A 24,387-nucleotide genomic window follows, 5' to 3' on the forward strand; every position below is an offset into this window, starting at 1 on the left:
TCCTTGTGGAGCAAATGTGTGTTTCAGGTAAATTTGGACGGAGCATGGGGCTGCTGACTTTCGACTAAGGGAAGGTGCAACTGGGCAGAACTGGCATGGTTTGTACTGGTATAACAGCTTTGCAATCTCATAAGTGCACGAGCAAACAAGCTGCTGTGCAAAGAAGGTGAATTATGCTCCGAGACAAGCTCTGCCCCAGAACATGTGTTTTTTATTTTGAGATGTATTAAATCATACTGCAAATTGTTTTCACATTTTTCAGCACCTACCTAGAAGCGCATCAAGCTCAGCTGGATTTTCTCACTGGACAACAGAAGGACATCAAGAGAAACTCCCGACTGGTAAGAAAGAAAGCGACATGAGTTTCAATGCTAAGTGATTGTACTCTTGAATAAGGAGTACGAAGATATTGTGTTACACTAATATCACGGCCAAAATACAAGAGACAAAATATGGAAAGGCAAGTGCACTGAGGGAAGTATAAATTCACTGTTCGTAACTTTACATATATGTACCTTGACACTATGCATATATGGTTAAGGTACAGAGATGTTGAGTTTGGAATAGAGAATCTATACATGCTCACCTTGTTATATTTTGTCCACGGTATTAGTGTCCCACGATACCCTGGACTTGATGTTCAGTAGGCATACAGTGTTATACAAATACATTTATAGATACTGAAGCATATATTTTGGTTTTCCATACAGCAGTACCCAGAAGTTAGAGTGCTGTTGTAACAATCAGACTGCACACATTTCCTGTTTATGGATAGTGACAAATTGCAAAATAAAAGACAACAATGTAATAAAAGTAAAAAGTTACACAAAAAGTTTTGAACTAGCAGGTGAAGAGGTGGAGCATATTCAGGTCCCTTGACACTATCCGAGCTTAATGACAAAGCGATCTCGCGGGTACAACCAGAACAAAACTGGAAACAAGTTCCATAGGGACACTTATTGGTCTGTTCATTTTAGGACTGGAAATAAGGGTTAGAAAGAGAACAATGAGCAATTGGCCCTTGCTTCCACTGTGATTTGCTACTGATATTAATAACATGGTAGGCTTCATTAATGGAACCACAACATGCATTATTTTGTGATTCCAGACAAATCGCCAAGTTCAGACACGGTTCCCTTATAATATCACCATATGAAACAAGACAGGGAGCATGCTCAGCACAAAGCAAGGCAATTTTATTTTTTGATAACAACAGCACAAATGTTGCTTAGTATTTATGTTTGCTTCTGCAAACCTGAGTGGAGGATGATGTATAATATCTGCTTCAGATCCACCATAGATTTAGGATCACACCATCAATAGATGGAAATTGCAATCGTGTAGCATTTATGATCACAAAATACTTTAATATTGTTTGCAAATTAAATTCTGGTAGTGTTCGGTAGACTTCCAAGCAGACTTTGACTTAGTAGATGGTATATTCCTTTGAAACTAGTTTCATGAATTAGAGACATGCCAGTCATTAAATCAACTAGTTCTTCTTACTAGGGGTAGTCTCTAAAAGTTGGAAGTACTGATTAAATATATATTAAACCACAGGGAATCTTCAGCTTGGTCCAATCAAATTATGACAAGCATGAATCAGGCAGTGTGCTTTTTACCTTTGTGCTGTCCAACATTGACACTGCTGGTCTTCTCCAGATCAGTGTTTTGCTAACAGCACTTTTAACAAAGGTGTAAAGTGTCAGTTGTCAGGCACCATTCTAGTCAGATGACAGTGTATCTCTAGACTAGGCACCAATTACATTGTAGGAACAACCTCAGATGTTGCATGGGGATAACAAGCATTAAACATAGACAAAAATAATAGTGTTTGGAAATAGGAGAACTGACAATATTAAGCGTATATATAAAAATGAGTTTTAGAATGAGAATCACAGTATACCCCCCCAAGATCCGTTTGTCACCTACAATATGTGAAATAAATAGGAGATGGCAATTGCAAACATTATGGGTTGCAGGCATCCAACTTAATTCCCGTGGTAGGTCCTGCAAGTTGTCAGTCCGAATTTAGGATTTTATGGTTATCCCAGTGGTAGACATACGGTTTCTCATGCTCAAGAGCTGTTTTGATAATTCAAGAAAAATGTAAAAGCGCAAACAGGCTCGTAACAAGATTGACGGTACAGTGGAAATCGAAATTTACTCTAATAAGAAAGTAGAATTTCTAGGAAACAAGAGAAAATAGTCATTTTATGTTGTTGTCGGATAATTCTGTCTGCCCAGCCTGCTACTTCTACTGTATGTTTTTATACTTATTCTCCTCTACACCTCTTCATGATGGAGATCCCCTTTAGAAATGGCAACCCCCATTTACCTCTCACTGCACAATGTTTATGTCCACTTTGTTTTCTCCACTTCCTTCCCGTGCAAAAACTCCTTCTTTCTTTAAACAACTGTGCTGTTTTGAATTAAGGAGGAGATCCTGGTGAGCATTTTCAACTCCAGCTGAACTCTTTGATCTATAGAGACCTCCTTCTCATGGAGTTTCAAAATGTATAATATGGTGTTCTGAAATATTTTCCATGTGATAGTTTGTTCAACCGCTAATACAGTTTACTTTGTGTGTGGAGGGGCACCAGAGATTGTAAGAACTTAAAACTTTGCATAAATGCAGACATAGGCACACTTGTTGAACCTGGTACATTTTTGCAACTGAAGGTGTTTCAATATGCAGGTAGATTTCAATCTAAGGAGTTTGTAATAGCAGAGTAGAGTAGATTAATAACCTTCTAGGGCAGGAGGCTCTCACCTTTTGGGTAATAAGAGCTACTTATGTTAATCAAAAATCTAAGCTACTAATATTATTGTTGTAATAGTGACCACATCAGACAAGATTACATAAGTAACCACTATGTCCAAGGCTATCAGCAGTGATCATCTCAGTGCATCAGGAGGGTTGCCAACAGTAATTTAAAAAAGGCTTTGTCGATTTGGAATGCTTAAGTGTAGGTAATACTTGCCAGCTGTATCTGCAGCGCCCCTGACAATCATATTAGTATTAAGCCTCCGCACATGATTTATCATTCAAAAAATCACCTTTAAATATATTTTAGTAAATTCAGCCATTTTACTCCAACCATCAGTTTATGGGTTATGAGAAAACTCAAATATTTGTATGAGAAATATGCAATTTTGTCATACATATGTTAATTTCACCAAGCAAAAAGTTCCAGTTAAAAGGCTGAGATGCACGGGGAGAGCTACTTCAGGTAGCTGGAGAGCTAACAGTAGCTTATGAGCTACTTGTTGGAGAAGCCTGTTCTAGGTGCATAGTTATCAAAAGTTAATGCAACTCAGTGCAGCAAGCAAAGTTGCTGTGCTGCATTACATGAATGTGAGAGAGCTGAAAAGTACCATATCTACTAAGACATGGTGCTCATCAGATCTTTCTCTATCCTGTCTCTCTTGTGCCTTCCTAGCACCAATGCAGGCAACCAATGGATACATTTCTATGCAAAAACAATTCAAAGAGGCATATTTCTCTTTCTATGTGTGATACAGAATGCATAGAGGAAGTAATGAAGAAATTAACATATTTCTCTTTGTTTCGCCTTTTTGGTAGATGTATCAATTCCACACAATTCCAGGCTTACAAGTCTTAGTAAATCTGTAATTGTGTGAAATCCATGAGTGGATGCACGGGTAGTTCCCATGCTTCACCCATGGAACGCCTACGACTAAGATAGTTAATGCAATGCAGTGCAAGGTGTTGTGTTACATTACATTTCTTTACAAAGCCACTCCAGGCCACGGACATCAGACCTTACATGGCTTTGTAAATCCTGAATAAGCTTTTACGTTGCCCTGTGTTGCCTTGCGCACTGCAAGGATGACGCCAAGGCTTAGTAAATCTAGGTCCAGATTTCAGTGGCTTCACTCTAGATCAGGGTTAGCTAAATTTGTATCTGTGCACGTCTTTACCTTAAGTGTCTTGTGAAAAGTATAGGCGAACACACGCATTTTGAAATGAGTTTTTATTTTTATTGTGAACTTTGATGTAGAAAATGATACAATGTGTACTAATGTATTCTTGTATCTGTTACAGGCCTACTTTTATGACTTGGATAAGGTAAGAGACCATCCATTTTTTGAAAAGAGATGATCATCTGTCTTCATTCGCTTATATACTCCAGGTTTAGCCACAAACTATCCTCCCTCATCTGCTTCTCTTCTTCAAGTTCGCTCCTTATCTATATTTGATAGAACAGATTCCTCTTCCACAGTAATTGTTTATGGGTGTCTGATCCCCCCGCAGTGAAGCAAAGATCTTGGCTTCCACAGAAATAGAAAATAATGCAGACAATATGAATGAGGCTTCAGTTTTAAACGTAGATATAAAATAGTTGCAACGATTGATCTGTTCTGGATATCTTGATTTTGAATCTTAATAAAAGAGAGATATAAAATAATAGCTTTTATTGATTTCTTCTGAAGATCTTCACTTTCAATAGAAAAAAAGGGAGTTCTTCAGGGAAACAAAAATCAACGTGATAAGTTCCAGTATTACCAAACAGGCACCCTAAGCTTCATGAATGGCATATACTCCTGTCTTTCAGATCAGCAAAGAATACCCAGAGCTATACCTGCATTTTGTTACTTTTTTACCTCTAAAAATCACAGTACATTTTAATGACACTTCATTTTCTTTCTTTTTGAAGGAAATCCGTTTCATTGAGAGGTATATTAGGAAACTGGAATTTCATGTGAGCAAGGTGAGCCGGAGAAGCCTCCATTTTTTAGTTTGTTTATTTAAAAAATGGTAAGTCCTTGACCAGTCGATTTTGGTGTATGAAAATGTTTATATAATTTTATAAAAATAGAAGAAAAGCGTTCGATGGATGTGTTGTAAGACAACATGCAAATATGCATGCTAGTATTTAAAGTAGTACACACGTGTGTATGTTTTTACATTGATCTAGCCTGTATAAGTGATTAAATGCTTCTTTGTTCCATTAATTTATTTTTTGCGGAGTTTTAGAAAAGTGCTGCCTTTGAGAAATTTCAGAGCGCTGTGTCAGTTGATATGCGGCCATAGTTCATAATATGTGTAGACTTATGTTTTGAACCCTCTGCTTAGTACTAACAATATCTGCCAAGTTTACCAAATCTAAGAACGACTAAGGCCGATATTTATACTTTTTGACGCAAACCAACACAACCTCTGGTTTGCGAAAAAAAAAGTACCCCCAGCTAACGCCATTCCTACGCACCAGGTGGGCGCCTTATTACAGGATTCACATTAGCCGGTGCTGCGGGCTGGTCAGAGTAAAAAAAAATGACTAAAACCAGGCAGTGCTGGCGTAGGGAAAAATTGGGGTTGTGTGTCAAAAAATGGTGCAGGTCAGGTTTGAGTCAAAAATCATGGCTCAAACAGGACTTGCGCCATTTCTTTACGCACAACCCTCACTGAAATGACACCTGTCTTAGCAAAGACAAGAGTCATGTCCCCTTGCCCAATGGCCATGCCCAGGGGACTTTTGTCCCCTGGGCATGGCCAGTGAGCACAGTGGCATGTAGAGGGGCCCAAGATAGGCCCCCCTATGCCACTTTAAAAAAAAAAAAAAATTATACTTACCCCAACCTACCTGTACCTACCTGGGATGGGTCCCCTCATCCATGGGAGTCCTCCAGGGGTGGGCAGAGGTGGCAGGGGGTGTCCCTGGGGTGAGGGGAGGGCACCTGTGGACTGCTTCCATGGTCAGAGACTAGGGAAGTGGGCCCACATGTCCCTTAACGCCTGCCCTCACCCAGGCGTTAAAAAATTGCGCACATCAGGCTGTGTGCCATTTTTTAAAGCCCGCCCCCTCCTGTGCGTCAAAATGCCGCGGGAGTATAAATAAGGCGCACAGGCCTTAAAGTCATTTTTTGGATGGGGCTGCCTACCTTGCATGTCATTAACGCAAGGCAGTTTCCCGCATCCAGAAAATGACGCACACAGAGGAATTTTGACATTCGCGGGGTGGGACGTAATTGTATAAATATGGGGCAAGGTATGCGCTGAATGTGCATCAACATTTTTATATAAATATGCCCCTAAGTGCTTCAGTGCAGCTGTTTTTTGCTGTCTGGCACTGTTACTCTTGTTTATCCTATTTTAAAACCAGGACTACATCTTCCAGAATGCACAAAAATCGCACGGAGTAACTATTAAGTATGGACTTGGAAACCTGGAAGCCATGATTCACCATTAACTTTAATGAGGCTTTCCAATTTGTTTCCAAGGAGCCCCGCCAAGGAGCATGGATGCTGATCACTCCCTGTCCACTGCACCTTCCTACTGTCCCATCTATCTTGGCTGTACTGTCTAATGTCACTGCACCTTGCCCCTTTTCTCTGTTTCCTTTCTCACGTTTGACCTGTCATCTCTCTCCTTTCATTTCTGATGCTGCGGCTCTCCCTTCTACATGTGCAATCTTTCCACTCCCCTTCTATTCATGCTCTGTCCTCTTCGCTATACCCTTTACCCGAGCTCTTTCCCTTCTCTGTGCTAGCCCTCAGCAGCTTTCTGTCTACGCTACACCTGCTGTTGCAGTTACCTATTGGGGATATGCTGAAAACTTCCCTTGGAAGGCATTCTGCCCAGTGCTCACTATAGGTGTTCCGTTTTGTAACTCACATTTGCTTGCTTTCTGTTTACTGGCTTTATTAATTCAGGCTATCCAGCATGTCTTTGTCGCTCCCCTGGATCATAGCCTTTTACCACCTCTCTGACTGGATCCTTGTATGCTTCTACGGGTGCTCACTTTTTGGGTACTATTTTTTTTATTTTTTTGTGAGGCATTCCATGATAGGACATTTGTTTTCAGTTGTTTCTATTATATGCAAGTTCAGGAAGCAGTTAACATGCTGTATTTCTTTGAAAAGGCTTCCTGCCTCCCGTCTTTCTGCTTGATTGATTCTAGTGATCTCTGCCACTTCCAGTTCATCAATCTCACATGCCTGTGTGGAGCAATGTTCCGCTATGAGTTTGTTTATTGTGTCCAGTGATCTTTACTAATAACATACCTTAAGCAACCCTCTTCCTCATTTTCACACCAATGCCATAAGTGCTGAATGTAGGGAAGCATGGGTGCTGAAGCACCCCCAAATAAGCATGTTGGAGTTCAGAAGCGAATGCCCAATAAACAGACTTTTAAATTCTGTTTTTATCTTGTCACTATTGTTGTGCATTTAAGAACAGAGGTTAAATGTTAGACTCTGTGTAAGGTAGGATATTGTTTTTTACTTTTCTTTCCCTGAGTGGAAAGGAGGATTGATGTGACAATCTTATTGAGTAGTTGATAGTATATTATTTTTGCCTAGCACACAACAAAATTTAACTGTTAACAAATGAACTGTACAAATATTTCAGAATATATTAGAATTAGGTAAGCACAAATTGAGCAAATGTTTTGTAGTTCTGAAGTGCAATGGAACAAAGGTTTTGAACTAGGCCAATCCGATTTCCACTCATTATTGTTTGTGTGCTGTATAGTTTTATTAGTCTGTGCAAATGTAATTGTCATTTCAAATGAAAATGTATTGTCTGTAATGGCAGTGTGCTACCACACAATGCATACTCCACTCTATGCCACTCTACTCTACCCCATTCTTCACCACTCCACTCTATGTCACTGTACTACACTCCACTGCACGTCACTCAATGACACTCTACTCTACTTTATGCAACTATATGTCCCTCCACTCTATAACACTGAACTCCACTGTATGCCACTCCACTGCACACCGCTCCACTCTATGCCACTTTACTCCACTCCGCTCTGTGACACTCAACTTTATGACACTCTGCGCCACTTCACTTTACTCTGTTCCACTCTCCAATACTCCACTCTACACCTCTCCACTCTCCATCACTCTGCTCTATGCCACTCCACTCTGCAACATGCCACTGCACTCTCCATCACTCTGCTCTATGCCACTCCACTCTACACCACTCCTGGCACTTATTCCACTCTGTGCAACTCCATTCTACACCATCCCCCTCTATGACACTCCACTCTATACCACTCCCCTATCTATCCCATTCCACTCTGTTCCACTCCACTCTATACCACTATACTCTACTCTTCGTCACTCCACTCTACACAACTCCACACCTCTCTGCTCTACGACACTCAATTCCACTCTACACCACTCCACTCTACGCCAATCTACTCCTCTCTGCATCACTCCACTCTATGCCACTCAACTCTGTGACACTCCACTCTCCTATAATGCACTGTACTCCACTCTGTGTCACTCCGCCACTCTACTCTCTGCTATTCCATTCTAAGGTTCTCTACTCTAGAACACTCCACTCTATGACACGCCACTGTACAACACATCTCTTCACTCTACACAACTCCACTCTGTCACTACATTCTATGCCACTCTACTCTACCCCACTCTATTTTAGTCCACTCTACACCACCCAACTCTGACACTCCACTGTTTCTCACTCTACTCCACTGTAAGCCACTATACTCCACTCTATGCCACTCCACTCTCCATAACTCCACTCTACAACACTCCACTCCACTCCACACCACTGCATTCTACAAAATACTCTATGGCACTGCTCCATTTTATGTCACTCCACTCTTCCCCACTCCATTCTGCAATACATTACTCCACTCTACGGCACTCTACGACACTCTACTCCTCTCAAAGCCACTCCACTCTATGACACTCTGTGCCACTCTAAGCTACTCCACTTTTTGCTGCTCCGCTATACAAAACCTCAGTCTACGACATTCTGCTTCACTCTACTCCCCTCTATGCCACCCCAATCTATGACACTCTACTTCACTCTATGCCATTCTATGTCCATCCATTCTGCGACACTCTACTCCACTCTACGCCACTACACTCTATGCCACTCTAACACACTTCACTATGTGCCACTCCACATCACTTCACTCTATGCCACTCCACTCTATACCACACTACTCCACTCTACAACACTCCACTCGATGACACTCTACTCCACTCCCTGCAATTCCACTCTACTCCATACTATGCCACTGTACTCTACACCACTCCACTCTACTCCACTTCACTCTACGCCACTCCATCTCTACAACATTCCACTCTAGTGTACACTATACTCTACACTACATTCCACTACACACCAATCGACTCTGTCACTCCACCCTACTACACTCTGCTCCACTCTACCCAATTCTATGCCACTCTACTGTATGACACTCTACTCCACTCTACGCCATTCCACACTATGGCACTCTACGCTACTCAATACTACTTCACTTGACGTCACTCTTCTATATGTCACTCAATGTTTGGCACTCCATGACACTTCACTCCACTGTACACTACTCCACTCTGTGATACTCTGCTGCGCTCTGCACACCTCTGCTCTACACCACTTCACTCTAAGCCACTCTACTCCACTCTATGCCACTCCACTCTATGCCACTTCACTCTACGACACTGTAATCCACTCTGACACTCCATGTCATTCTACTCTACTTTATGCTACTCCACTTTATGCCACTTCACTGTACTTTACTCCACTCGATGCCACTCCACTCTTCAACACTCTGCGACACTCCATGGCAAACTTCAACACTCTCTCCACTCAATGATACTCCAAAGAATATGACTCCACTCTATGACACTCCACTCTGGGAAACTCAATCTCACTTCACTTAGCGACACTCTGCACACTCAACTCTATGACACTCCACTCTACGGCACTGTGATCCACTCTACGCAACTCAGCACCACTTTATTGTGCTCTGTGACTTTCCACTCTACTCTACTGTTCTCTGCTCTACAACTCTCTACTCCACTCTACAAACCTCCACTCCATGACACTCTACAGTATGACACACTAATTCACTTCACACCACTCCACTCTATGCCACTCCACTCCACTCTACTATGTTCCACTGAATGTCACTACCACTCTACAACACCCTAACTACTCTACACTACTCTACACTACTCCACTCTACAACACTCTACTCCAATATACAATACTCTCTACTCTACTCTACAACACTCAATGACACTATATTACGCTCCACTCTACACCACTGTACATCACTCCTCTCTGCATCACTACACCCTACAATACTTTGCTCCACTTTACAGCACTCTAAGACACTCTACTCAACTCTACTCTGCACCAGTCCACTCTATAACACTCTATTCCACTCTACACCATTCCATTCTGCAACACTCATTCTATGACACTCTACTCCATTAAATGCCACTCCACCCTATCCTACTCCACATTGGACGCACTACTTCACTCCACTCTGCAATACTCTACTCCTCTCAATGCCACTTCACTCTATGACACTCTGCACCACTCTAAACCACTCCACTCTATTCTGCTCCACTCTTTAAAACTTCACTCTATGACACTCTACAACACTCTAATCCACTTTACTCCACTCCAATCTATGACACTCTATTTCACTCTATGCCATACTATACACCTCCACTCTACAAGACTCTACTCCACTTTACGCCACTACACTATACGCCTCTCCACTCTACAAAACTCCACACCACTTCCTCTGTGCCATTCCAATATATACCACTGTACTCCACTCTATGCCACTCCACTGTACCACACTCTACTCCACTCTCTACAGCTCCACTCTACTGCATGGTACAGAACTCTACGACACTCTGCCTTAGGACACTCCACTGTACTACACTGTACTACACTCTACTCTACTCTATGGCACTCCATTGTGTGCCACTCTACACCACTCCACTCTATGCCACTCCATGCCACTTTACTCCAATCTATGCCACTGTAATCTACATCACTCTACACCCTACAACACTCTGCCCCACTCTACAACACTCTACTCCATTTTGCAGCACTCTTCTATTATGACTCTCCACGCTACGATATGCTGCTCCACTCTATGGCACTCCACTGTATGACACCCTATGCTAGTTAACACTACTTCACTCTACACAACTCCATTATATGTCACTCTTCTCCACTGTATGCCACTCCATGACACTTTACTCCACTGTACACTACTCCACTCTAAGATCCTTTATGTCAGTATACATCACTCCACTCTATGCCACATCACTCAACGCCACTCCACTCTACAACATTTTACTTCACTGTATGCTACTCCACTCTAAGCCGCTCCACTATACTTTTCTCCTGACTATGCCACTGCACTCTACTCTACTCTGTGACACTAGATGACACTCTACGACACTCACTCTACTCTGTGACACACCTCTCTACTCTATGACACTACTCAGCAAAACTCAATGTTGCTTCACTCTGTGACACTACTCACTCATCTCTATGGCACTCCACTCTACGACACTCTGATCCACTGCACACAACTCAGCATCACTTTACTGCACTCTGTGTCATTCCACTCTGCGCCCCTCTACTCTGTGACTCTCTACTCTACTCTACAACACTCCACTCTACCACACTCCACACTATGACATTCTACCTAACTCTACCCCAGTCCACTCTATGTCACTCCACTCCACTCCATTCGGTTACATTCTTTCGAATGTCACTCCACTCCATGACACTCTACTCCACTCTACAACGCTCTACTCCACTCTGCCATGCCACTCTACAACAATCTACACCACTCCACTCTACTCCACTCTAGAACACTCCACTCTACTCTACAGCACTCACCTACACTATATTACACTTCACTCTATGCCACTCCACTCTGTACCACTCCACCCTGCAATACTCTGCTCCACTTTACAACACTGTTTGACACTCTACTCCACTCTGCACTACACCACTCACCTGTATGACACTCTACTCCATTCTATGCCACTCCACTCTACACTACTCAATGCTACGTCACTCTATGCCACCCCTCTATATGACACTCTACACCATTCAATTACACTTTAATCCAGTCTACACCATTCCACACCACTTCACTCTACACCACACCACTCCATGATACTCACCTTCATTCTGCACCACTCCCCTCTTCACCACTGTGCTCTATTCCACTCCACTCTGCCACTCTACTCCCAGCTACATCACCCTACTCTGACACTCCACAACACTCTACTCCACTCTACAGCAGTACATTCTAATTTACTCCATTCTATGTGACTCCACTCTATGACATTCTTTCTACTCTGACACCCCATGATACTCTCTGACACTCCACTCTTCTCCACTCTGCAACAGTGTATGACACTACACAACACTCTACTGTCCAACCCTCTATGCCTCTTCACTCTGCAACAGTTTACCAAGGCCAGACTGGCTGTACCGGGCATCAGGCATTACCCTGGGAGGCTGTAAGGTTCCAGGGGCAGCTTTTGTTACTAGGGGGCTAGTTTTCTAACAGTGAAGCAGTTTTAAAAATACTGCTGAGTTCCTTGTATATCCAACAGTGTTCAGGCAACAATAAAAGTGCCAAGTTAACTCTGGTGATTAATGTACCTGCTGGAGGGACACCGGAGTTTTGTTTAGTGATAGTTTTGACTCATCTTAGGTAGGTTACTATGCCTTCTGCAAATAACACGCACTATGCAGATCACAGAGCAGTATTTTATGTGCAATGCTCAGTGGGATACTGCTTCTGAAACAGAAATCCTATTGTTACTGTGCAGTTCATAAGTTAGAATCATTATCTAGCACAGTGAGCTATGAACTGCCATCAAAGAGATGCATGCAAACTCCATTGTACAGGTTAGAAAGTTATGTTATTTTCCCAGTCTTTGATTATCTTAATTTTGCTAAAAAGGGTTTGATGGAGTAGAAATAAATGATTAGTAAAGTCATCCCTAACCACTGTGCTACAGTCTGAATCCTGAGTTTATGGTACGCCAGACCAAGCACTCTTTAAAAATGCCTATCAGTATGTATGACATGTGAATCCTACACTTTGTAGCCCCCTTTGTCTTTTCTAATATTTTCTATATACTGGTTTACACATGTGCAGTTCATTGTCTATGATGGTGTGTGATGTAAAGTGCTTCAACACCGTACTCTTGTTAGAACGGTGCTATAAAACAAATGAAATACATGTGAGAGAGGGACTATGGAGAGATGAAAGTTTCTCTTGGAGGGTGATGGTGAGGGAATCATTAAAGAGCACCAATAAAGATTTCTGTATCCTGGTGCATTGTAATGCCATCATTTACTATGCTTTAAAAATGAATACAATTAAATATCTAATGAAAAATGCATTGTAGAATGCACCATTTTGCCATTTTTTCCAATTTTTTGGGTGGGTGAAGAACCCCACAAGCCCCATTGTAGTGGTTAGGCTTGCTCGCTATATACCTTACGGGGGATGGTCTGACAAAATTTGCCAGGGCTGCTTTCGACTCCCAGTCCAGCCCTGCAGTTTACCCTTCTCCTTTCTATGCCACTCCACCCTACCCCACTCTCTACATTCCAGTCTGAAACATTATGCCACTCCACACTACATCACTCTTGCCACTTCACTCTATGCCATTCCACTCCATGACACTCCACTCAATGACACTCTACTCCACGCTGTGCCACTCCACTCTGCTACACTCCACTCCACTGTATCCTACTCCACTCAATTGTACTTCATTCCACTCCACTCTACAACAATCTATGCCACTCCACCTCAATTCCACTACACTCTATGCCACTCTACTCTGTAATACTCTACTCCATTTTACACCACTCCACTCTATGACACTCTACTCCACTTCACGGCATGACACTCCACTTTATGCCACTCCATTCTACTCTACTGTATGACACTACTTCACTTAGCGCCACTCTATGCCACTCCACTCTCTGACACTTTACTCCACTCTATGTCGCTCTACTCTACACCACTTTATGCCACTCCACTGTACAACACCCTACTCTACAGCACTCCACTCTACTCCATTCTACAACACACTGTGACAATATATGACACTCCACTCTATGACTCTCTACACCACTCCTCTCTACAACACTATATTTCACTCCACTATATGCCACTATATTCCATTCCATTCTATGCCACTTCACTCTATTACTCTTCACTATTTGACACCCTACTCCACTCTATGCACTCCACTCTATGACACTCCACTTCACTGTACACCACACCACTCTTTGACACTCCATTCAGCTCTACTAAATGACACTCTACACCACCTGACTCTATGCCGCTCCACTCTATAACACAGTGCTCCAATTCACTCTACAACACTCTATGCCACGCAACACCACTCTACATCATGACACTCTACTCCACTCTGTGCCTCACAACACCACTCTCATCTGCATAGATGAGAGCTATTGGCTTTGCCATTGCTTGTTCTACTGAGCTACCCTATTTTCCCTAAGGCTTTCAATCAGTCAAAATTGGAATCAGATAAAGAAGGATAGTACCAAGCTCTAAATTAATACTTCACTATATCCAGTCACTCTAAGGCACCAGTCTGTGTCCTGTGACTTTTGCAGTATTACAATATGTTTTCCAGGTGTTGATCCCTTTTGCCAGTTTGGGATTTTCAAGATAAATTCAGATATAAATTCTGGGGCTTTGGCCACACAAAAACTCTGGATGAGCCAACATCAAAATTCACATGCTCCTAGAGGCCAAAGAGTTCTGTGAGTTTTAAATATTTTTGTAAATCAGTTGTACAAAAACAAATCCAGGATTCTGGAAGCTACAAATATTGATTCAGCACTCGCGATCTGTTGCTGTGCAGACTCGAATATTTTGTAGCATAAGAGAACTTATAGTGGCATTGCAACCACTAACAAGGAAATCTGTTCCTGACCCTCCAGTATATGTTTTCGATTGGTATCAGCCCTCTCCAATGCTCAAACGTCCTCTCATCTCAAGCATTCATAAGAAAATCTTTGAGCTCCTGAAGTTGCTTTCTTAAATGGTAAGCACTGGGTGTGACACAAGTCACTTTCTTTGAAGCAATGACGAGCGTACCCTGCTTGGACACCTTAACCTTATTGTTGCAATGTGTCTGGTTTGAACAGTTAATATGACCGGAAACCAAGACAAAAGTGGCCCCATTAGGGAGTCGACTAGCTAAAGAAGGTGTCCGCATTGCAAATGGGGCAGTTTTAAACTTGTACAGAGACTCGGTGTATGTGTTTTGCACGGCATAGGAGACTGCAAGCATTTGAGATTTCTGTAGGCACTGGTTGTGGGAATAGTATTGATAGGAACAATAAAATCCACCAACTGGGACATAAAACAGCCCTAAAACCAGCCAAAACCAGCATTTGCAATGCAATATGTATCACATTTTCTTGAGTTAGAGCTATTGGCATTATAAATTCATAACTAGACTTTTGTTGCCACATATATTGGTCAATAAATTTGTCTTTTCCTGCCATATAATTCCAGTGGCCCTGCATATAACCAAAGCACTTCAATTTACCTTCTTCTATCTGCAGCAAAAAAAATAATGTTGCTATTTAGCATCCTAATTTAAATCGGCCATGCTAATTCCAATAGACTACCACTTTCACCACCCCACCATCAGAGTTGCTAACTGGCTAACACAATTCCTCAATAAAAGACACAAGAAATAAACTAGAAGAGTCGTCCAAACATATCAAGGCCCATATTTATACTTTTTGACGCTAAACTGCGCTAACGCAGTTTAGCGTCAAAAATTTTTGCGCCGTCTAACGCCATTCTGAAGCGCCATGCGGGCGCCGTATTTATGGAATGGCGTTAGCCGGCGCAAGCAGACCGGCGCTGCCTGGTTTGCGTGGAAAAAAACCACGTACACCAGACAGCGCCGGCGTAGGGGGAAAATGGCGTATGGGCGTCTTAAAATGGGGCAAGTCAGGTTACGTCGAAAAAATCGTCGTAACTCGACTTGCGCCATTTTTTTTCGACGCCCATCCCCCATCAACATGACTCCTATCATTGTAAAGATAGGAGTCATGCCCCCTTGCCCAATGGCCATGCCCAGGGGACTTATGTCCCCTGGGCATGGTCATTGGGCATAGTGGCATGTAGGGGGGCACAAATAAGGCCCCCCTATGCCACAAAAAAAAATTGAAAAATAACAAAAAATATACTTACCTGAACTTACCTGTACTTCACTGGGATGGGTCCCTCCATCCTTGGGTGTCCTCCTGGGGTGGGCAGGGGTGGCAGGGGGGGTCCCTGGGGGCAGGGGAGGGCACTGTGGGCTCATTTTGAGCCCACTTGTCCCTTAACGCCATCCCTGACCCAGGCGTTAAAAAGCGGCGCAAATGCGCCGTTTTTGGCCACGCCCACTCCCGGGCGTCATTTTTGCCCGGGAGTATAAATACCACGTAAAGGCCTGGGAGTCATTTTTTAAGACGGGAACGCCTCCCTTGCATCTCATTAACGCAAGGAAGGTGTTCACGCTAAAAAATGACGCTCACTCCGGGCACTTTGGCGCCCGAAGCGTCTAACGCCATAGTATAAATATGGCGTTAGTTGGCGTTAGTTTAGCGTCGAATTTGCGTCGAAAAAAACGACGCAAATTCAGCGCAACCAGAGTATAAATACGGCCCCAAGTGTTCAAACACTCATATTGTAATAAGGATGTTAAGGTGGCCTGAATCCTGGTCATAATTGTAATAAAGAAAGTTTATTAAAACATTCAATTATCATATAAACCTTCATCAGAAATAAACTTTTGACATTGCTTAAAACACCTTAACAAAAGTAGCATTTGTAAGAAACATGGTCCTGTACCCATATTGTTAGCACCTAACGGCATAACCCCATGACAAAAACAACTGTATAGTAAACCCCTAGAGAGTGTAGTGCACTACACACTTTAAAGACAAGTAGGTCTATTGCAATTATATTACAAACAAAGCCCATAAAACATATTTTTTCTCACATGTAAAGCATACATTTCAATCCTGAGAGAACTTAAAAAGATAATGAATGGTGGTAAGGGTTATTATTTTGTAGTCCCCACTAATATAGTGTTGTGACCCAGAAATTATGTAGACAGAAAGAGCATGTACGTTTTGGTGGTGGTCCCATTGTCCCAGGACCACCACAGGCTGAGTTATAAGCAAAAATGTTTTGTAAAAGTAATACCCTGCAAAGAATTATGGGGTAGATTTCAAAATATTTTAATATGTGGATATGACTGTAATGCTTAGAACAGTCCTTAGAGAACACCTCAATAAAAAAACAGCATTTGTAAGAAACATGATCATATAACAATATAGTTATCCCCCAGAGAATATAACCATACAAAAAGAAAATGGCATTAAACAAAGCATAATAACCATATATTTTAACCCATAGAGAGCATAGTGCATGTTACATTCCCAGGAACAGCAAGCCTATAGAAATAATATTAGTAACTAGGCTCTTAACACATAAACTAATTGTAGCTGTAAAGCAAAGGTCCCAGCTACAAGAGCACTTAAAAAGTCAATGAGTGGTGGTGCAGGTTATTATTTTGGTGTCCCCACTAACATAGGATGGGGAACCAGAGATGATGTAGACAGCAAGAGCACATTGTGAAGGAACGTTTTGGTGGTGGTACCATTGTCTTAGGACCACCACAGGCTTAGTTATGAGCAAAAATGTTTTGTCAGACTAATGCCCTGCAAAGCATTATGGGGCATGTTTCCATGTGCTATGAATATTTTAGTATGTTGATATGACTGTAATGCTTAAAACAGCCCCTAGAGGACACCACAAAGAAATTAGCATTTGTAAGAACCATGGGCCCATATTTATACTATTTTAGCGCCGCATTTGCATCATTTTTTGACGCAAAAGCAGCGCACACTTCCAAAATACAATTGTATTTTTTAGTTTGCACTGATTTTGCATCAAAAAATGACACAAATGTAGCAATAAACATTAAAAATATGGGCCATGGTCATGTACCTATATAGTTAACCCCTAAAGAGCATAACACAAAAAATAAGATGGTGGATATTTAGCCCCTAGATAGAGATTAATGCATTACACATTTTTAGGAGTAACAGGCCTATGACAATGATATTACAAACAAGGCCTTTGAACCACAAACAACTCTCAGCTGTAAAACAAAAGTTCCAGCCATGAGAGCACTTAAAAAAACATTGAATGGTGGCAGGGGTTATTATTTTGGGGCCCCCACTAACCTATTGTGGGGACCCAGAAATGATGTAGACAGAAAGAGCATGTTGTGCTGAACGTTTTGGTTGTTTCCCTATTGTACTAGGAGCATCACAGGCTGAGTGATGGGCAAAAATGTTTTGTAAAAGCAATGCCCTGCAAAGCATTATGAGCCGAGTTTCTCGAGTGCAGTGAATATTGCAGTATCGGCTCTCCTGCTGTGCCGGGAGAGCCGCTTTCGCTTTGAGGATTTCTGTTTTATGTAAAGCATTTACCAATTTCAAGTGTTTTAAGTGGAGAGCCACAAGAAATGACTCTGAATAGGTAACAGTGAACAATGGGACCAGCGCTTTAATACTGCAGATCGAGTTTATAGTGCTTGTTCGCAATGTGAGCGCCATGGCCGCCATGCAGCAGGAAGGGGAGAGAACTATATCGGCAATCATGCAATAATCCATGTAACGGGAGCAGTCTGCAAGGTGTGACAAAAACAGCCGCAAGGCGGCACAAACATAAGGTATTTTCTAATGACCTCAAGTGATTTTTGAAAAGCAAGCCCAAGAGTGAAAGTGATGGGCATGAGATGGGCGTGGTTAAAAGCCCACAAGAATTACAATAGGTCAAAGCACTTGTGCTTAACTTAAAAACGGACTACACACTAATGAATCAGATCAGCCCTTCCAGCATTGCCATATTGTCCTCTCCATAAGCCAGTCCACCCCTCTGTTTGTGTGAGTGGCTAAAAGCATGGGGAATGCAAAAGCTGCTTTTTCTGGCTTTGTTTCCAGGGATGGCTGCATGGAGGCGAAGGGTCAGTTGAAGCAATAAAAAAGGATATTATGAAAATAATTATGTAGTCCTTTAATTAATTGTGGCATCCCTAGTACTAAAAGGGGAGCTCGGTTCAGCAATTCTAGCTGCGTCGTGCATTACTTGACGTGCTGAAGTGTAGCAGAAGGTCACGCGGGGCGGACGATTATTGTGCGTTGTCTTTGGCTCACAAGCCTGCCCTATTCACAGAAAATGTTGGTATTTTAGGCTTAACTCCCTTTCCAAGCAAATTAATTTAGAGAACACATAATTCTGCCGTCGTTTATTCTTTATTACTTAAATCTGTCCTGGGGATGGCACATGTGTTTGTGCTTTAAAACAATGTGTTGTGCTAAAATAACTTAAAAAGTAGGATAAAACTAAAGGTCAAATTTGAAAACTGAAATCATTTTTAATAATGTGGTAGGGGTCATTACCGACAAAAAATTTATCTACAAAGGGTTAGAAACATTCTTTCGCAAAAGTCTCCGTAATTGCTACATCATTTGGTTCAAGTTTGCGCTGCTAATAATTTCAGCCCGCGCACATGTAGTGTTTTTTATATACATTTTTTATACAAAACATTAATACTTAAAATATGCGTATTTGGAAATATTCATACCAGCAATCCAATGTGGTAATAACGATCAGCAAATCCGGAGAGGCCTCCTAATTCAGTCCATTGCCCTGGGAACAAAATCATGCCGTCTGAGTTGAGAAGTAAATTAGAAAAAGTCATCGACCTTGAAAGATAAACAAGCAAGGGCGAGGCTGGAGTGGAGTTGTGTGTGCTCCAGTGTGCCTGCAGTGGGACTTCCTGCTTCCTTCATCCACCGTGTAAACACACCAGGAATTTGCTGAAAGACTTTGCTTGCCTATGTCCGCTTCTGGTTTTGTAAGACTGAATACTCTTAACTTGTATCAGTGGCATTACAGTTAGTTGCCCCTAATCCTAAAGGAAGGGCCACTGTGTGGCTGGGGCATTGTGCGAGCAAGACGTCTCAGTCTCACTGTGGTAACTGTGCGCTGCATGCATTTCCTGTCGTCTCCAGCCAGATAAAATACGTTTGCTACTTCAAGAGTGCTACATTTTTTACTCTGGAGCGCTCCTCGTCCACTAATTAAAAGGCCAGAATCCGGACCGTTTTTGTAATGTCGCTCAACGGACGCCCGTTACTTTATCGAAGCAACAACGCTGTGTACAAGTCACAGCTTTAAATCTTGGTAAAGACAACTCAGCGTTCCATCACTCGGAGGTTGCTAAACTCTGTACCATTAATCTCACAATAGAACCATTAAAAGTGGCAAAAAATAAGGTATGAAACACCAAATAAAACACGTTATCATGCATGTGCGGACCACAAATCAATATCACAAAATAAAATGATGGACGGAGTTTTAAAACTTTTCAAACAGTCGTCCCCAGTCACAGATCTGGGTTTAATCATTCATTATTTCGCTTGCCATGTCACCCAAGTTCGGACCCAGCAATATGCAAATCAGTCTTGACACTGCTCTCTATGGGAGCAGTCCAGCCCGAACTGCCAAGCCAGATTCTCCATGGACAGGATTCAAGCATCCTGGGACCAGTTTCAGGGTATCACCCTTCATCAGCCTGGCTCGCTTGAATCTAGTGGTACAGCAAGCAAGGGACCCACGTCTGGGCATACCCTAGCCACTTAGGGCGCACAAGGCAGTATCACAATCACACATACAAGAAGCCCTTTCTTAAAGGTGTCTATCTTGAGAAAGGAATGAGCCCATGACTTGCATCAACTGCCCTTCTCTACCCTCCCTTTCATCCTCAGTGATCTTAGCCCACGGGTAGTCATAAACATTTACTCGAGGGCTAAATCGTACAGTCTGGTATGTGCCAAAGAGCCGCCTCAAAGTTGTGGCATTCCCAAGGAAACAAAGTAGGGTGGGGATTATGAGATAAATAACACACCTTTTCCAAAGATTTCTAGAAAATGATTACTTTTAAATCTTTTTTGTACATTTTACATTATGTTACCTGTAGGTTATAAGACCAAAAATAGATACAAAATATTTTGTTCATTTTAACTGCCTGCCTCCCTACCCACACTCACTGACTCTGCCCCACTGTCCTCATGATCACACTTTCCCTACCTTTTTTAATGCACCTCCATTGGTCCTCTCAGCTAAACCCAGTTGCCTGCGAGCAAGGATACCTTACTGAAAGTACAAGTTGAACTTGCTGTTGAAACGAAGCCCAAAACCAAAAAAGCATGAGCAGCATGACTTTGCTACATCAATTTGTATAGCTTTTCCAATTCTGTGCTTTGTTTCTATAGTCATTTCAGCTTGTTCTATGAGCAGGTCAGCCTTGCTGGTAAAACAAGGTGAACTAACTTTAGAAACAAAGGCCTGGATAAAAAAATGGCACTGCTTGGCTTGCAGAATTAACCAAAAAACAGACCTCAAGCAGCATTTTCTGTGGCAACCACGGGTCCAAGAGGGAGCTTTGAGAGCCACAGGAGAAGGTCTGCCGGGCCAGGGCCATACCTGAGTACCATTGTCTTAGCCCTTTCACAAACACCCCCTTTTTCCTACTTCATGCTGAATCCTTCTACTTTGAAAACTGAGCAATTTTTAAGATGTGGGCATGTGTTGCTTAGAAGACTAAAAGGGCCTAAGACTAAAACGGCCTGAAGGTGGTCTTCAGTTGCTTGTGTTCCACTTCAGAGAGGACTGGCTTGGCCAGTTAGGCTAGACTGTTCCTTTGGACCAGGACCAAGACAAATTTGCATACGGCTGGGTCGAGGTGGCCTGGTGAGCAAAATAATGATAGATTGGAGTCCTACCCCAAGCAAATGTCAGTGGTTAGAATTATAGCAAGCATTCCTCCCATCACCCTTTGTAGTTATGTTGTAATGTTTTAAGTGGACAATGGTATGCTCAGACATGGGTCCGTTGTTCACTGTACCACTAGAACAAAGCTATCCCTCCCCTGAAGCCACCCAATCAGTCTGGAGCTGGTCTTGGATTGCTTGTATTCTGGTTAGGAGAGGACAAGGTTTGGCATTTCAGGATGGTCTGTTTCTATTAGAGCAGGACCAAAACTGATGCATATGGCTGGATCTAGTATGAGGTGGCTTTGTGGGCAAAAGAACAATAGGTTGGAATGCTACCTAAGTGATTGGCATTGGTTAAACTTATTTTAAGCATTCCTCCCATCACCTTGTGTGTGTATTTGGTTGCTTGGAAGAGAAACAGCTCTCATCAGGTCCTACCTTCCTGGCATGATGCCACTCTGAGACAAAGTGGTTCACCATCAAGCCACAGGGACACAAGCATGTGGTGGTGCATTGGGCTGGCAAAACTGAAGACTGCCATATCAGGACCAGCCCAACGTATGAGACTGCTATTTTACTGTTACTTATCCTGACAGGGATGTATCTGCTATCAGAACATTTTTCTGCCGTTGAGTTTCCATTTCAGTCAAATCCCTATCACCGAAACTAACCATCAACAGTGGTTCATCTTTAACAGTGATGTCTGGGATTGGAACGTGATCTGTATGTCCTCTCACACTCTAAAGGTGTATAGTCCAATAACACATTACTTTGTATTCCAGTTTTAGGTTTTGATGTCCAAGTGTGTGGAGGTGGGCATAGATAATATAGCACGAACTCCCCAGGAGCCCAAGAAAGGGAATAGCTTTAGAGGACCTAATATAAATCTGCCCCTTATTGCCCCCTACCCACCATCCCCAGAGTCTAGTACAAAAAGGGGACCGAATTTCGTTGTGTCTTGACAGTCCAGGATCAAAGCTTTTTTGGATGACTTGGATATCGAAGACAACAGAATGGCTCTTTCCTCTGTTTCTGACTTTGGCACACTGGGCATGATGCATGTCAAGAACCTAGGAGCCTGTGTGGAGGACATTTATGATCTCCAAGGATATAAATTGCAGTCCATAACAATAGAAAGACCCATTAGGACTGCACATTGGGGCTGCTGTTGGCCAATGGTCCCAAACCATTAACCCATTACTTTAAGTGACTAGGGCATAAACTCCGTCCCCCTTGCAGATATTAAAACTTATAAGGCAGATGGCTTCTCTATTGATATTGTAAGATCAGAAAGTCATTTCAAACCAATAGGACTCTTCCCTTTACCACCAGTTTTATTCTGCTACAAGCCAAATTACAGTAAGCAGGAGAGGAATCAAATTCTCATCCACAGTAGAAACCTTTGTTCAGGATGTATTAACACACAATAACATTTGCTGATATTTCTATAGCACTAACCTTAGCTGCTGACTAACATTCATTAGAACAGGGTCCTATCCCACACAGTTTAGTTTGGTTTAGGATGGTGAGCACTTCCAGACTTAATTGCAATGTAGTCCCTGTTAAAGCCTTTCTAAATTAGTAGAGAGTCACAGATACCTCTAGAAGTAGTTGCCTGGTACTAGAGTCCACTCACTTGCCTTAGTCAGGACTTCTATGACAAAGACATGTCACCCAGGTCCCTTAGAGGAGAAGAATCTGCTAATGTCGTACTAGGGCTTCCAGTAGCTGACATGAATCCCTGGGCTATTGTCCTAGGTTTCTGACCTCCGCCCATCAGAGCTGAAGCTAATTTCAACAATATTATAGGGAGGACTTTCTGACTCATCCCAGACAGAATACTCCAAGGGGCATATTTATAAGCCCCTAGTGCCATCCTAACACCACATTAGCGTAATTTTATTGACACTAATGTGCATTAAAAGGCCAAAAACGCTGTGCATGTTTGCTGAGTGGCAAAGTAGATGCATTGTGCCACTTCGTAACCCTGCGCCAGGCATAATGTATGCAAAGGGGGCGTTCCCCCATTGGAGGGGGGCAAAAAAATGGCACAAAGAAATATGAAATTTCTATGCATCATTTTTTTTGGCACCTCTGGGTGCTTTGGAGGATTAGCATCAACATTTTTGATGCCAATCCTGCAAAGCACTGGACTAGCATCAACAATTCTGATGTTAGTCCCCTAACTACCGCCATAGTGCGCCGTATTTTAAATATGACACACACATGGTGGTGTTAGGCAAGTGCTAAGGGGCGCAGATATGCCCCTAAGTGCCTTTCTAAGTTGCTGCCATTCTCTGATAGTATATAGCCATTATCTTTAAAGCTTATATATTTAGGTAGTAGCTTCAAGGCAGCCTTGGAAACCCTGTTGGCCAAGAAGACAGTGGACACCTTTGGGATGCTTGCTGTCTCTGGCAACCAAGCTCAGTACTGGTGTGCACCCTTCATACATGAGCCAAAACACCAAAGCTCTATAGGCCAATTAATACAACTTTAATGTATACCACACCCACAGCCCTCACTGACGTAGGTCCCCTTAGTCCCCCAGCTGTCTATTTACGGATCATGAGTGCATTTACCAAATTATGACTCAACACCCACTATGTACCATCCATAACACGCACAAAAATACTGGAAGGAACCAATCCGCAAGTAGCATTAAACTTTTCAAGCAAATGTCATAAACAAAAATG

At 42.4% G+C, this 24,387-nt stretch overlaps 1 protein-coding gene across 4 annotated transcripts in view; it reads left to right on the forward strand.

The window, feature by feature from the left end:
• Window positions 1-24,387, forward strand: part of RIPOR3 (RIPOR family member 3) — a 451,742-nt gene that overhangs the window by 230,627 nt on the left and 196,728 nt on the right. For all 4 annotated transcript variants that reach the window (XM_069243646.1, XM_069243644.1, XM_069243645.1 and 1 more), the window contains 3 exons: window positions 263-341; window positions 4,070-4,093; window positions 4,683-4,736. In XM_069243646.1, the coding sequence (XP_069099747.1) occupies window positions 263-341; window positions 4,070-4,093; window positions 4,683-4,736 (157 nt within the window). The remainder of the gene's footprint in view (window positions 1-262; window positions 342-4,069; window positions 4,094-4,682; window positions 4,737-24,387) is intronic.

The sequence above is a fragment of the Pleurodeles waltl genome, chromosome 7, assembly GCF_031143425.1.
Source record: "Pleurodeles waltl isolate 20211129_DDA chromosome 7, aPleWal1.hap1.20221129, whole genome shotgun sequence".
Classification (NCBI taxonomy): Eukaryota; Metazoa; Chordata; class Amphibia; order Caudata; family Salamandridae; genus Pleurodeles; species Pleurodeles waltl.